The following is a 14,595-nucleotide window of genomic DNA, read 5'->3' on the forward strand; positions in this document are numbered from 1 at the left end:
TTCAGAGTGCAGATGCAAGGAGGGGAATCATACGGAAAAGGAAAGAAAAGAGAGCACAGAGCGGGAAATGAGCAGCAAGTCCGCCAGAGACCATCAGCAGCGGAGGCCAAAAGCAAAGAAAAAAAGGGTCATGATGTCACATATGCAATGTTTCAGGAGCAAACGAAAACGGACTCCGCGGCAGATCAGGGGACCGCGGACTCAGCGCTTTGGCGAACAGGTCCTCGCCCGAGTCGGCACTCGAGGTGCGCGCGAGCGTAGTCATGGACGCGAAGCCACTGCTGTGGTCGCCGGTGTTCTGCTGCGCTTGGATGAAGTCCGGGGGGTAGTGTACTACGGTTTTCACGGTGGAGTCGGGGGCGGGGGAGTTGGACGCAAGGTTGGAGATGGATTGGATGCTGTGGAAGGAGTTGAAGGACGAGACAGCTACGTCGGGCGACTGCGGGGAAAGAAGATGGTGCGTGTTGGATGCTGTTTCAACCGTTTAGTTCTGATACCCTCTGGCACAAAGCGGAAGCCATAACAACAACCGGAGGGGAAGGAGGTCATACTATCCATCTTCGGAGACAGCTCTCGCTGGCTTGTCTGCAACTTCAGTCCGCGGAGCTTCTCGCCCAGTTTTCCTCCCCCACTACTGGGAGACACGGGGGTGGTGGGACCCATCGGATAGCGCGAGTCCTGGGCAAGTTGCGTCTGGGCCTCTGATCTCGCTCCCACGCCGAAATTGCTCTCGATCCACTCCTTCTCCTGCAGCGCCATGTGCAGCGCGATGCCCTCGGCGTTGCTCATGCACTCCTCGCGGATCTCCTTCTCCAGGACCTGCAGCCGCTTCTTCGCCCATATCGTGTGCAAGACGCCCTTCTTCCCCGCCGAGCGGCCTGTCGCGCCCAGCTCCGGTGGGAAGATGGCAGGGAGCGGGTTCAACTGCAGCGAGTTCGTCCTCGGGGTGATCGTTGTCGCCGAGGTCGAGGATGTGGCGGGGGGTTCGTACGAGAGGGTCACGACCGGCGGGATGGTGACATGAGGCGGCAGCAGGAAGTAGAAGCGGCGGGTATTTTCGTTGGTGCGCTCGTCGGCAGGGAGGACGGCCTTCTTGCCTTCCCAGGCAACGTGCCAGGAGCCCCCGGGGGAGGTCGAGGAGCGGCCGAGGTCATCGTCCTCCCATTCGATCATCAGGATCTTAGTTCCATCATTTCCTTTTCCGGCCTCGAACTCGAAGCGGGCCAGCGCTGTGATGTTCAGGCCTTGAGATGGTCCGCGGGGGGTCTCGAGGCCGGCGAACTCAGTGTCCGGAGTGAAAGGCGGCGAGATGGTGTGCGACATGGCGAGGCTAGACTTGTTGTGGGAGGGATACATCACTGCAGGGCGCTAAAGATAGGGATGAGAGAGGTTGATTGGGAGGAACAAAGTTAGGGGAGTTTTTGGGGGGGTTAGGGAAAAAAGAAAAAAGTGTAAAAAAAAAAAAGAGCTGTGTCTATTTTTGATTCCTTCGTTCTTCAGGAGACTTTTGATGGGCAGGCGCGTAAGATGGGAGATGACAGGAAGACTGACCGTCAGCCGGGCAGAGCAAGTCGTGAGCGTGAGAGGTACATCTGAAGGGCAGAAGAGTGAGAGAGAGAGGGAGAAAGTAAGTAAAGAAGACAGCGAGGAGAGTGGATCACGGGAAGGTGGAGGGGAGGAATTGCATCAATAATAGGCTGTGAGTGTGATGATTCCCGGCTACTCTTGTTAGTTAGTTAGTTAGTGAGTGAGTGAGTGAGTGGTCAGTTAGCTGGGTTCTCTATTACTTCCTTCTCCGCTCGTATCATCCAATCTTTGGTGGCAAGAGAGAGAGAGAGAGAGAGAGAGAGAATGTCCTCTGTAGAGGCTGGGGGGGACGAGTACGACGCATGGAGTCGCCGTTTCTCTTCGACCTTTGAGGGGGATGTTCTAATTATAGATTTACAGCCTGCAAGAATGGCCTTGGCGCTGGATGTCTGACTCTTTACGCCTACGACATCACACTGCCCCTCTCGCCTTCTTCTACAACTCCTGATTCTATCTCAGTGGCCTGGATCAGTTCTTGCCGGCGGGTGTCATAGCGGTGTTACCGTGGACTTCATGCCGCATGCCACTACTGTTTGGATCATGAATCCGGTTTTCAGATAGATAGATGCTGTTCAGCCGTCGAGTCGGGACTTGACTGTATGGCTGGGCTGATCGAGATTCTCGCCATAGAATGACGACTTGTTAAGAGCGGGACTAGATAAATTAATGGTTAGCTATCGATGTATAAGCACTGTCAAAGTGGACGAACTCACAGTAGAAGTCAGTGAAGCGACACACACTGAAGACGAGGGCTTGGAAGACCCTGGACCAAGTGAAGCACAACGTTTAGCTGCTCCTGACAGCCAGTCCTCCGTCTCCCATGGACAATATGTATATATATACTCATTATATATCTCGTAGAAACATGGTCTGTCACCGTCATAGCGAAAACAGCGCCTCGTATAGTACAATACCATACACAAATGCAGAACCATCAAACCCGTTGCAGGCCAGTGAGGTCAAGATATAGTCACAAATGAGCATGACGAGTGACGGCGATTTCTTGAATGATTGGAGGGGATGATCGAGAAGATGTTGCAGATGGACGGTGAAGAAATCCCCGGCAGGAGAAGTGCTTGATGGAGCATCATCCAGCAACCGTTCTCCTATGGGGGGGTGAAGAAAGTTCTATTTTTGTTGCATCTGTCATGAAGATCTCGAGTGAGAGGCAAGAAAAACAAAAGGTGATTGGCTTCAGAGATAGTCGATGCGGGAGACCACTGCATGCTGTCTGTTCAAGCTGAAGATATGCATCGATATCACACCTGGTGTTGGGGATTACCGCTCTCACCTGCAAGTGACGACCTCGGCTCCCTAGGGAATAGTATATTCAGAAGAGAACAAGGACTCCTCCGAATGGCCTATTATTAGAATCCGCGCTTCGGGATTGACCATTCACAAAAAGGCATCACCAGCCCGAAAGTCTCGTGTGAAGAGTGATGTTGTCTGTCTGTCGCTCCGGGTGATGGACAAGGCGACCGGTTCCAGCTGGCAGCGAGAGCCAGTAGATCTGGGATCTCCTGATTCGGACCCGAGTGGACTGATAGAGAGTCAATAAATTGGTCCTTGGCTGTGATATTGGTTGCACGATGACGATGTGTGGCCAATCCAATGATACATCTCGAGAGCAAAAATAATTTCTGCTTCTTTAGTTGAATATCCGTAAAGTCATTCTGCAGACTCATTCTCTGTCATGGAAGATATCTCAGCAGTATATAGCATTGACCTTGATATCTATTGTTGCCAAATTTATCTCCTCGCGGCCAGCCAAGCCACAAATAGCATCGAGAAGCCTGTGTGATAAGAATAGAACAAGATGCAATAATAGTACATAATACAGTCAGCAGATTGTCCCCACCAGCCTCGCATTGAGTAACTACACAGTACACATATGCTCAAATCCCTGCTGGGGCATTTCAGAAACCCCTCTTCTAACCTCTTCCTCTATTGTCAGTCATCGAGCAGATCACTGCCTGGATTGCCAAAATATCTTGTCGGTAAGAGGTAAGACCCGGGAGTCACTCCATCACCCAAAAGAATGCTTTCAATCCCGGTCAAAATTCGTCACAGATTTAAGCTACAACACGAGTAACAGTACTGGGACTCTTTGCTTTTTTGTTGTCAATCACTGATGGCCGAGAAGGAAGATCACTGAGTGGTTGCTGGACGCGCTGTGATCCTGGACTGAACAGATGATTCGTTTTGGGCTTTTTAGATCACAGCGCCAAAGCGGCTACATTGTGTGATATCATGCATATACTCTTTTTTTTCTATTGCCTTCCTTTGAAAGTTTGTGTTTGTTTGACTGGCTATCAAGCATCTACCAAGTAACCTTACGTCGAAATAGACACTTCTACAAGATGTGCTTCGACTCTGGGATACTCCAGTCAGTCTGTCAATCGGAGGACAAAAGGAAAACCACACTAGCACACTTGCGCAGCAGATCAACACTCAGTATCTCCTGAGTCCTGAGTCCTGATACATTGTATCCAAGAATAGCTCCCCAGCGCTTACCGATTTGCACCCTTGAGGTAGAACAAGCTGAAAAAAGGACTGTAGGTAGTCTGTAAAGCCCACACATCAATCCAATCCCCGCAGACAAAATCCCACCCCCAGCTATCCATCAGCCAATCGCAGCTGGAATGTATCCCCATAGTTCAATATTGGATCCATTTAGCGGGTCCATTTACAGCTCGTTCGAGGTTAGCGCCGGCGCTTAATTGCATCTGCCACGATACCCCATGGCGCTGGAACAGTCCCGTTCTCGGCGCTAATTGGCTGTAGCCTGGCGGATGCAGGGTGATGGGGAGCGCCGGTGATATAGAACATGGTGGGTTGGATGAGTTGATGGTGACTAACACAGAGATTTCGAATGGATGGAGGGGCATGGGGACGGAGGAAGTAGCAGAAGGGGGATAGGGGGGACGTACTTTGCGAAAAAAAAAAAAAAAAAAAAAAAAAAAAAACTCAAATCCCCTTCCTAAGTATGAAGTTGATTCAGTAGTGAGTGATTGTGTTGGATAGAGCCTGCTACCTAGGTGGTCTGTCACGTACACATGTACTAACCGTCTTGTAACAAGATACATTCTCAATAGTCAATCACTAGACTAGACTGCATGTCTCTGATCAGACTATGTTTAGCACGCACCATGGAGATAGGCCTGTGTGGTTGAAACGTCTCGAACATCCCTTCTCTCCTGGTGGCCTGGGGCTTCAGGCACATACAGAAAGGGCAACAATCTCCGGTACGGAGAGCCCTGCCTCAGGAAAGGTATATGTCCGAGCCGGCAAGACTGCATTCGTCACAACAATCAAGACATTCAGCGCGTCTTGACTCCCAATCACGAGTGAGAATCTCGCGACAGAGGTGCTCGCAACTGGCCAGCTGCTGCTGTGACAGAGAGCAGATACAGCCACAGAGGGTAGATGCGCTAATCCCTAAGCTGCGGGTCTAGAACAATGACCGTAGAAGATACTGTAGCTACTCTGGATACAACTGCTAGATTCTTAGGACTACTACTGACTATCGAAATGAAGGGGGCGCGAGAGCAACGGGCAATAATAGTGGTGCTCATCCTGGGATCATCATCATTGTTCGTGTTCTGTAATCGACGGTATCCGTAAATAACGGTACGTAATACAACGAAACCTGCGTATTGAGCGTCAAAGCTTCAACAACAACCACCATCAACCCATCCATGCACTTGGAACTTGGTTCAGCCTGGAAGATGTCTTCCCACTGTCCATCGCGCAGCTAAAAGCTCACCACAGGCCCTATGCGTGGCCATCTCGCACCAAAACCAACTTCTCCGCAACAAAACGAGTCCCAACGGTCCGAATACATACAAATGGCTGAGAATGGCCCCCAAGAACTACCGCCAGGATCACACCTAACGCTGTTGGATCCCTCCCCCCCCCCCTCCCAGGCCTCCCAAATGCCGACTCGCAAGGACTCGCTTTCCCGCGTGGCAGCGCGCCTGTTTTAAACCGTTTTTTCTCTCCCTCCCCCTTCGCGCCAGGGAAAATGGGTAAGAAAGAAAGAAGTCCGAGAGCCTCAGCAAAACGGTCCAATCACCGGGCCTACCGCACACCTGGGACGTTGGGTCGCCGGGGCCCGGGTGTCTGGCTCTTTGTTTGAATTCGGGGCCCAAAGGTGTGCACTACTACGCAGACGGATCCTACGTATCGACGTATCTTCGCACAAAGAAGAAGAAAAAATCCGAACAAGCGTGGCGGCTTCTGTGCTCACCGGTTAGAGTCCCTCGGCCAGTTATTGCCTCTGAGCGCTGTTGGAATTGGGGGGGGGGGTCCCTCGATTTCCGTGGGTTTTTTTTTTCTTTTTGGCCGGGGTTGGGAAACCAAACGGGATGGATCATGGATCACTGAATCTCCCCCTTGTCGGACACGTGGGACGAGTGTAGACTGTAGAGCGAGAGATGGCGCACCGGATGGATCCGATAGGCTTGTGGTTGTATGTTATAGAGCTGGACGAGTCGAGGATTGGGAGACTGCTTCCCAACCGAGGGGGGGAAGGGAGGCCGTGGGACCAAGCGACTGGCGCGTCTGCGTGTGTAGATGGAAGGATGGTGTGTTCAGTGTGATAGATGGCATGCTTGTGTAGTATGAGGCTCTTGGGTCTCGGAGTCGATCCTGGGTTTCTTTGTTTGGGAATCAGAGGCTGTCGGTTGTTGTTGGTTGAGGGGGATTGGCTGTTGGGTCTGGCTTTTTTTTTTTTTGTATCGGTTGGTAAGATTTTTTGGTGGATTGGATGTCTGGCAGGGAATGTAGTGGCATACTGTCCGCAAGACATGCTCAGCTTTGATCAGCAACAAGACTACCTAGACTTTGGAAATGTCAAGTCAGTTGACCATCACTCACACAGCAGCTTGGTTGTCGAAGGTATGGAGGGAGGGTCCGCGATACCAAGTACGAAGGTTACACTACTACATCAAAGATAACGGGGTATGCCTGATTACTGTGCAGCGTATATGCAATAGACAGTGTCATATTATTATCCCATTGAGAAGTTCAACATAGTAAATTTGCACCATATGAAGTTCGAAGACCATGTGCTTCGCCAGACTCCCCAACACCAAGCCCTTACGCTAAATGACCCGACCATTCCCCAATTAGACCCAAGTAACCATAAGCAAGGATGCCAGCTCTCAAGACTCTTTGTCCTCCTGACACTTCCTTCGCTTCCCCTTCGGCGGGGCTTCGAGCTGCGTCCTCTTATAGGTCACAGTGCGAGTCACCACATGGCGCACGCTGACTCTGCCGCTCGCGCTCCGCGGCGCATCAAAATAGCGCAGTTTCCAATCCGACGGTGAGTAGGGAGAGCGCATGGTCGTCGCACTGCGAGGGGACTCTGTTGTTGGCGAATACCGCAGTGTTTGGGGTATGCGCAAGCGTCTTAGACTCGTTGGGTCTCTTCTCGGCCCCGAGACTGGTGCCGTGAAGGGCGTGGGTGGTGGAAGCGACGCGGTGGCAGACCGCACGGGATCGTTGAAGACAAAGGAGCCGCTGATTGCGCTGGCCGGCTGTGATGTTGGCGAGTAGGCAGCTCTGTCAAAATGATAGCCTGAGAAGCTCACCCCCGCACTGGCGGGGCTCGAGAAGACGGGTGTGAACGCCTTGAGGAATTCGGTGTAGGCCGCAGGGGGCGTGATCGGTGTGGAGATGCCATCCTCTTGTTTCACACCGTCTGAAAGGCTTGATGACGACTCATTATGGAGTTCCGAAGGGAACTTTGTGGTCTTGGGGGTCTTCAATGGGTGAAGTATTGGCTTCACGGACGGCATTTTGAAAGAGTCACGCTCTGGCGAGTATTTCCAAACGTGATATCACGGGTCCAAGGTTCTGTCAAGCAAAATCACCCAGTCGCGTCTGGAGAGTCGAGCGTGGAAGTAGATATAGAGTAGAGTAGATATCTGGTCAAGGCGGCTAGGCGTGAGAGAACCCAACGACCAATATCAAGCAACGCAAAGCTTGGTGGTATAGTCAACACCAAAAAAAATTTGTAGGAGAAAGCAGAGGGAGATCCAGAGGAGGATATGCTTTTCCTTTTGATCTCTGACTGGCCTGCAGCGACAGCACCGAAGGATGTGGGAGAGGAGCGAAAGATGGACGAGGATTGATTTATCTACAGCGCTCGAGAGGCAGACGGATTACCGGTACGATACGCGGTAATGACGTTTGACGGGCGTATCCGTACGATACAGACGATGGCTGTAACAAGACCGTGTCAGTACATCACACGCTAAGCCCAGAACAGCCTAGCCCGGCATCCTCCGCCCGAAGTGCGCGGCTGCAAGTCTGTGAGACTGCGACAACGCAACACGTCGGCTGCGAATCACAGCGCGATATTGACACTTGGGAGATATACTCACTGTTTGATATGGAGGAGGTCAGGTAGAGAGGGCTATGTCCCACGAGGATGGCGAATTCCAAAGTCCGGAGGATGAGGAATGCAGAGGACAGGAAGAAGAGGGAGGGGTTCGTTTCACTGCTACCACGCAAGACCTGACTATACCTCACAACCCAAGAGCAACAGTGATGGGAAAGACGATCGTGAACAAGATTTTTCCCGAATAGAATCGGCTCCATTGCTTTCTCTTATATAGAATGTCTCTCCCCCTCATCGTAATATTGACGCCATGCCCAAACCCGGTCCATGCTGGGCGCATCCTCCGCATTGTCGCGCGCTATCTGAATCAAGCCTCGGACCAGTTTCGACTCAAGATCTACCCGCAACAACATCCACGGCCCCCTTCTGTCGACCTGGAGACGCTTCCTCTCGTCTCGCGCTCCCCAACCCATAGAGAACCCCTCCCTGGGATTCGCTGTCCACCTGCCCTCCCTGGTTCGTCGAGCGTTAACGCGCACAGGGTCCCATTCAGGCCTGGTGGCGGCTCGCCCAGCAACATGACATGCCCAACAGGGTCAGCAGAGTTGCCCACTCACATCCGCTTGACAGGTCGGCTTGATCCTCCGTGGCGGAAATCCCTCATCCTGCTTGACTTGTGCAGAACTGCAGAGTGCAGATAACAAAGCCTGCATGACCCCTCTCCTCTCTCCTTCTCCCCCATTCGCTCGCATTTCCCCCCCCTCTTTCTTCCCCCCAGGAGCTACAGGGCGGCTGTGGATCAGATCGGCGCTTCCGAGTTTCTTCACCACCTTTTTTTTTTCCTCTTCTTCTTCAGGCAAGCTCTGCCAGCTTGAAGATAGCCCCGGCGCGAGCTCTATCCCCCCGTCTGCTGCGGAGAATAACTGCAGGATGCGGGCGTCTTTCTACGCTGCTACGTGCTTGGCGCCGATGAGTGTGTCGCAATACTCCGTGCAGAAATGCGTTGATTCGATAGCCGATATGTTTGTTTACATGTGGTGTGTCTATTGTCTACCTCTTCGGGAGGGGGGGAGGGCGCGGGGGGCTCGCCGCTAGGGAAATAAAATCATGCTTGACGCTTTCAAGCTTGATGGACTCAATGTTGAGACTGTGTGGTTGGACCAGAGTTGTCCCTGGCTGCGCAGCTCGGTGGTGCAGATTTGCTATATTTACATTTTGCTAAGGAGCTTAGGAGGGAACCGCTGCGTCAGAAACAGACGAGACGTTCATCCCAGACGCCCTTATTCTGCATCAGAAGAGAAGCGCAGAGCAGCACGCGCGGTTGACGGGCAGTTTGACTCACGACGGCGACGGTCGAGGACCCAGGGACGCTCCCTCGCGCTGGTGTCAATCCGTCTGCCATTGAAGGGATCTACTGACTTGGCTGGCTGGTAAGCATCTCTGTTGCGGAGACGACTTCGGCAGGATCACCCCGGCATTATCCAGGGATCCGGTGAGCGTGACCATCCTGAAGGATCATGACAACCACAGGAATCGTTTGAATTTCGCACACTGGCCCCCCCTGCAAGGTATCAATCCGTTTCAGATAGTCTGCAACATCCCAACCTACAACCAGAAGCACATCCATAGAGTCAAAGACAACTGCACGTATGCATACACAGAACGGTGCCAGATGCTATATCCTCGTTTTGTCAACGCGGGGCTTGCTGTATCAGACATATGACTGTTCCAAGCGAGCTACTCCATCGGCGCCCTCTTCCTCTCTTCCCCCCACCTTCCTTGCGCCGGCCATTCTCCCTCCGCTCATGTAGTAGAGTCATCCACAGGCTGTCTGGCAACTACCATCGCAAATGCTGTTAAGCATGAACGGCTTCCTCTGATAATCTTGCAAAGGCCAAGTCTCGACGAATCGACGGGTTTGTATGATTCCTGCGGAATGTTTCCTGGATTCGTTCTTCGCGGGGAATCTAGTACCACCCTGTTGGTTTCTAGCTATGCAGTGTGCTCATTCTATGAGGCTTTTCTGTGGAGGTGAGAACGGGTAAGGTATACCGAGGATGGGGTGGATGGGGATTCGTGAAGCACCTGTAGATCTGATGAGATGAGGAAGTGTCAACCGATGTAAGATATCACGATGCCTGGACAGGATTCTGCCTGGAGGCCGGAGGGGGGATTGATAGACTCGAGCATGTGGAGTGCGTCAATTGAAAGGCAACAAGATCATTACTGCTTCTAAGAAACACTTCTACTATGCGAGCCACAAGAACGCTTAAGATAGTCCTACACAATACAATCAAAGGACATGTATACTCGCCAACTCCAGAAATCTGCATTGACTCATCCCAAGAACCACAAACTGGGTGGGGGGGAATATAGGTAAGGTAGTGATAGCTGCACGCAAACAAGAACCAAAGCAAAACCAACAAAATCATCCAAATCGTCACACAATATCAGCACCAGAATCATATCGTCAATAGATATCATTCCCATCACAAGAATCATCAACAACAGCAAACAACAACAGCAAACAACAACACCAGACTCCACATCCATGTGCTCCAACGGACTGGAAATGACTGTATATAATTGCGCCTCTGGAATTATCCCGCATGTCCAATGCCCACGTTGCCTGGTGGGAAAATGCGTGCATGCTGGAGCTCCCGCCTGCCCTGCAGAGGGATCTCCGCAGCAACTGTGAGTAAAGAGAAGAGAGTGGAATAGGAGACTCCATGGAACCAAAGCCGAAACTAACACTCTCCAGAAATGGAAGAAGAAACACTTGGTTCCTTTCCTCTCAAGGAGACACCACCACGCGAACCGATGAGAATACTTTGCTTCGGAGTCCAGCACCGGACGAGCATCGGTGTGACGATCCCCCATTTCCCTGCATCAAGTGTAGTCCGGAATCCCCAAGTTGGGTAACCAAAAAGCATGAGTCCCATCAAGGGATCTTCAGCTCATCATGAGATGCAACCCCATGCAAGAATAGAAGTAGAGAAGAAAAAAAAAAGGAAAAAGAAAACGAAGTAGGTCAAGAAATGAAATGGTCTTTTTTTTTGCTTCTTGTTTTTTTCTATTTTCAATTAGATCAGCAGATGGTGCCAGCCATTGCGCTGCATCACGTCCCGCCAGTGGACCTGCTGTTTCTTAATCTCTCTCATGCCTAGCCCAGCACCGCTGGATTCCGGGGATGCTGATCTCTCGACCTTGGGAACCGGGCTACCCGATGACGATGTTGTTGATGACGAGGATGAGGTCTCTTCCGGAATGTAGGGATTCTCCGTCGGATGATCGTCCGTGAGCCTCCAAACCTCCTGCAGCAAGCGGTACATGCGGCCGAAGCTGCCCAAGTCGGCGTGATCACCCAGCAGCGCAGCGCGCTCTGCAAGGACTGCTCGGAATGGACTTGTGGGTGCGGAGAACGCTCCGGTAATCAAAAGAGGCCATACCAGAGAGCGGTCGAAGCCGTTGGGGCCCGAGGGGATGTAGTTCAGAGTGTCGGCGACTGCGGCGACCAGATTGAGGTTGCTGGGCTGGTTGCGGTCAAACCCAGGGACCAGACTGCATAGGTAGATTCTCGCGGCGATGCGGAAGACCGTGGTGATGTTCTTGGAGAGGACATCGGGGCGAATCGCTCCTGTGGTGGGTGAGTATGGGTGCTCCAGCGTTCGATCTGCAGGTTCGGTAAATTCCAGTTGTCGTCCGAGAGCCGAGACGTGCGAACAGACCGCCATCGCGTCGACGCGGCCTTCATTTTTCAAGGCATCCAGGCAGGCGATCTCGGAGATGAGATACATGACCCGGTCGTCGCACCCCATGAGCTCCCGCAGGCCGGATGACGAGCCGCTCAGATGCTTTGAACGGTAGGTGTGCGCGAATTGTGGCGTCTTCCCTTCCATGGTCGAGCCGAGGATGTCGATCCAAGAGGTGAGTGTCATGCTGAAGGGAGGGGCGATGTACGGGTTGCCGTCCGGAACTGCTGTCGGGAGGCCGAGCCTGTTCACAAGGTTCGATGCTGCTTGAAAGTGATCAAACCAAGGAATATCAGGGAGATAGTCGTCCGCCGGACCCACGGAGCAGTGGAAGAAGATCATGGCCAGGGTCGCATCCAGAATCTCTTCATGGTTGATATCTTCGCCAAGAGCCTGGCACAGGTGAGAAACGGCTTCGAAACGATGGCGCATGATGTCGTGATCGATCTGCTCACCCACTATTCCTTCCGTGGTCTTGAGGTGAATGGCGGCAACGCTAAGACAGCAGTGAAGGTAGCACTTGTTGGTCTCCAGGGCGCGCAGAATGGCTTGGGCTCTCGTGTGGCCGCGCTGGTGAGCCTCCACCACCGGGAAGATGATGCGCAAGACATTGTGGATGAAGTGGTCCAGGAGCGGCCGGTCATGATCACTGACGGGGATGTTCGACTGCAATAAGGTGTACGTTTGTCCGATGCTCTGTTCGCAAAGCGCAGGGTCGATACCTGGAAGGGCCGAGGTCTGTGGGAAGTACTCGTCTTGAAACCATTCTTCTCCGGGAAATGTGGGAAGCGGCGCATTCAGCTGGGGAGCAGCAAAGGTGCTGAAAGTCGAGATAGATGAGTCGTGACGCAGCGGTGCATCGTTGATGAATGTCTGTCGTTCTGTCTTGACATCAATCTCATAGGGAGCATAAGGCGCATACGTCTGTTGGCTGATACCAGGTGTTGGCAAGTGTGATGAAAATAGATCGTAGGTCTCTGTATAGCCCGGGCGATTGAACTCGAACACGGGGGATAGTGGCGAGGTGGCAGGCATATTGCGACTGCGGGCTAACGGATCTAAGAAGGACGCCGATGGTTGGTAAGAATGCGAGAAGAGAAAGCAAGAGAAGTAGTCCTACCAGTAGTCGACCCATTGCGCTCGTTCATCTTGGTCTGCTTGATCTTGTTCTTGATGCGCTCCTTCTGGATCCGCCTCTGTTCAGCATTTCCCCACCAGATGGGCCGCTTGTATTCGCATTTGACACAGAGATTGCTGCAAGCACCGCAAGACGGGTGCTTCTCGTCACACTTCTTTCGGCGCAGACGACATGTGAAACAACCTGAGTTTACCATGAGACAACCATTCCAAAAAAAAAAAAAAAAAAAAAAAAAAGGCTAAAACCCGGAGGACCGTGTCGAGGTCAATGGAGTAGTAACCCACCAGAACGCGAACGCTTGTGCAACTTGATCATCTTCTCGGGCGTTCCCACGGACGCTCCTTCACCGGACGAGGACGACTGGGAATCGATCACCTTGGCGGTGTTGGGTGTCGCTGACGACTTCTTTTTCGATGCGGCCGGCATTTTGTATGTGGATATGAAAAGGGCGCAATCTGGATGAATCGATTGATTGTTTTTGGTCTGGCACGAGGTACAAGACTGGAGTCCTGCTGGGTATAAGTGGAGAGCGAAGTATTAAGTCGCAAAGCCGAACCAGCAGCCTTTGCTATCTATATTAGATATAAAAGAAAGGAAAGGCGCGGTAAAAGCAAAGGACAAGGCGATGGGATAACTCTGGTGAGGTGAAGCAACTATAGAACATTCGGCGATGAGTCTGCGGGATTGAGGTATCTTTAAAACCCAGGAACCCATCGGACAGGCACGCCATGATGTTTCTATTTTCGACTCAGCTCAGATAGCCGAGCACGGCGGAAGGATTTGCAGAGAGCGAAGACTCACAGTGAGCGGGGGGCAGAGGATGGCAGGGGAGATCATCCCCGGCGCAGGACACTAGCAGGGGACGAACAGGAATTAGCGGGAGAAATGGTGAGAATAGACCTGCACGGACAAGGGCCCTGATGGCTAATTTTGGACAATTTGCGATAGTCAAATCTGGACATTTGTTGCCTGGGACTTTGGCGCCCATGCAGGACTCTGGCTTCATGGCTGGGGGATTGATTGGACTGCGACTCCTCTCACGGTCTGTGCCCCCATCAATCCATGCTGGTAGCAGGAAAAATTGGTGCAACTCTTAGGCAGGTTAATATCATGACTCCAGTCTGCTTCTGCTCTTTGCTTTTTGCTTTTTTCTGCCGGGGATATGTTGTTTTGCCCGATTACATTGGAGCGCTGCTTGGGAGGGGGGAGGACAGAAGCAGGTACGGCCCAGGCTGTCCATCCATGCTTCGGACGCTGTACTCTGTAGATAGATACTGTGCGACTGCTTCGGTGGGAAAGGAGAACATGTCCCATTCTCCCTCCGTGACCTGTGTAAGTTGAGAGTAATTAAACTGGACCGGCCAATGATACGGACTCGTCCACCCTCATGAACTTAGGGTTTAGTGTTTACCAGTTTAGGAAAATGTGATGGCAGTCATCCATAGCCATTCATCGTATTCCAGTCTAGGCTCGTTGAGGAGATGGAGTGATCAGAGTCACTCCATCTCAACTAACTAACTGACAGGGCCAACCGATAGAGCGACAATCACCAATGAAAGCCCCTCGATGAGGTGATTCGATTCTGCTGGTCTTCCGAAGGAAGATTAGCATGGTCCCGTCACTGATATCTAGTGGCAGGACTGGCAGTAGTCCAGACCAGGGTCATCTGGTCCGTCTGGCCAATAAACGCTCCCAAGGACAGTAGTCTGTTAGTAGGTGAAGTGCTCTGAACCTCTGGCAGAATGACCAGTTGGAAGCTTTGCGGGGCTATC

At 52.2% G+C, this 14,595-nt stretch overlaps 3 protein-coding genes across 3 annotated transcripts, besides 8 other annotated features; all 3 read right to left on the minus strand.

The window, feature by feature from the left end:
- Nucleotides 1–136: 136 nt before the first annotated feature.
- On the minus strand, nucleotides 137–1,323 carry ACLA_048950 (uncharacterized protein; the record flags this gene model as incomplete). The annotated part of the gene is made up of 2 exons (XM_001271848.1): nucleotides 137–471; nucleotides 552–1,323. The coding sequence occupies 2 exons, from the start codon at nucleotides 1,321–1,323 to the stop codon at nucleotides 137–139; spliced, it is 1,107 nt and encodes a 368-aa protein (XP_001271849.1).
- A 407-nt stretch (nucleotides 1,324–1,730) lies between these two features.
- Nucleotides 1,731–1,762: a microsatellite.
- A 62-nt stretch (nucleotides 1,763–1,824) lies between these two features.
- Nucleotides 1,825–1,850: a microsatellite.
- Nucleotides 1,825–1,851: a microsatellite.
- Nucleotides 1,852–4,523: 2,672 nt separating this feature from the next.
- Nucleotides 4,524–4,552: a microsatellite.
- Nucleotides 4,524–4,553: a microsatellite.
- Nucleotides 4,554–6,752: 2,199 nt separating this feature from the next.
- Nucleotides 6,753–7,388, minus strand: ACLA_048960 (uncharacterized protein; the record flags this gene model as incomplete). The annotated part of the gene is made up of 1 exon (XM_001271849.1): nucleotides 6,753–7,388. The coding sequence occupies one exon, from the start codon at nucleotides 7,386–7,388 to the stop codon at nucleotides 6,753–6,755; it is 636 nt and encodes a 211-aa protein (XP_001271850.1).
- A 3,047-nt stretch (nucleotides 7,389–10,435) lies between these two features.
- Nucleotides 10,436–10,468: a microsatellite.
- Nucleotides 10,469–11,016: 548 nt separating this feature from the next.
- Nucleotides 11,017–13,249, minus strand: ACLA_048970 (Zn(II)2Cys6 transcription factor; the record flags this gene model as incomplete). Its single annotated transcript, XM_001271850.1, has 3 exons — nucleotides 11,017–12,743; nucleotides 12,806–13,006; nucleotides 13,108–13,249. The coding sequence occupies 3 exons, from the start codon at nucleotides 13,247–13,249 to the stop codon at nucleotides 11,017–11,019; spliced, it is 2,070 nt and encodes a 689-aa protein (XP_001271851.1).
- Nucleotides 13,034–13,058: a microsatellite.
- Nucleotides 13,034–13,059: a microsatellite.
- Nucleotides 13,250–14,595: the final 1,346 nt, after the last annotated feature.

This window comes from Aspergillus clavatus, genomic scaffold, assembly GCF_000002715.2.
Source record: "Aspergillus clavatus NRRL 1 1099423829800 genomic scaffold, whole genome shotgun sequence".
NCBI classification, from domain to species: domain Eukaryota; kingdom Fungi; phylum Ascomycota; class Eurotiomycetes; order Eurotiales; family Aspergillaceae; genus Aspergillus; species Aspergillus clavatus.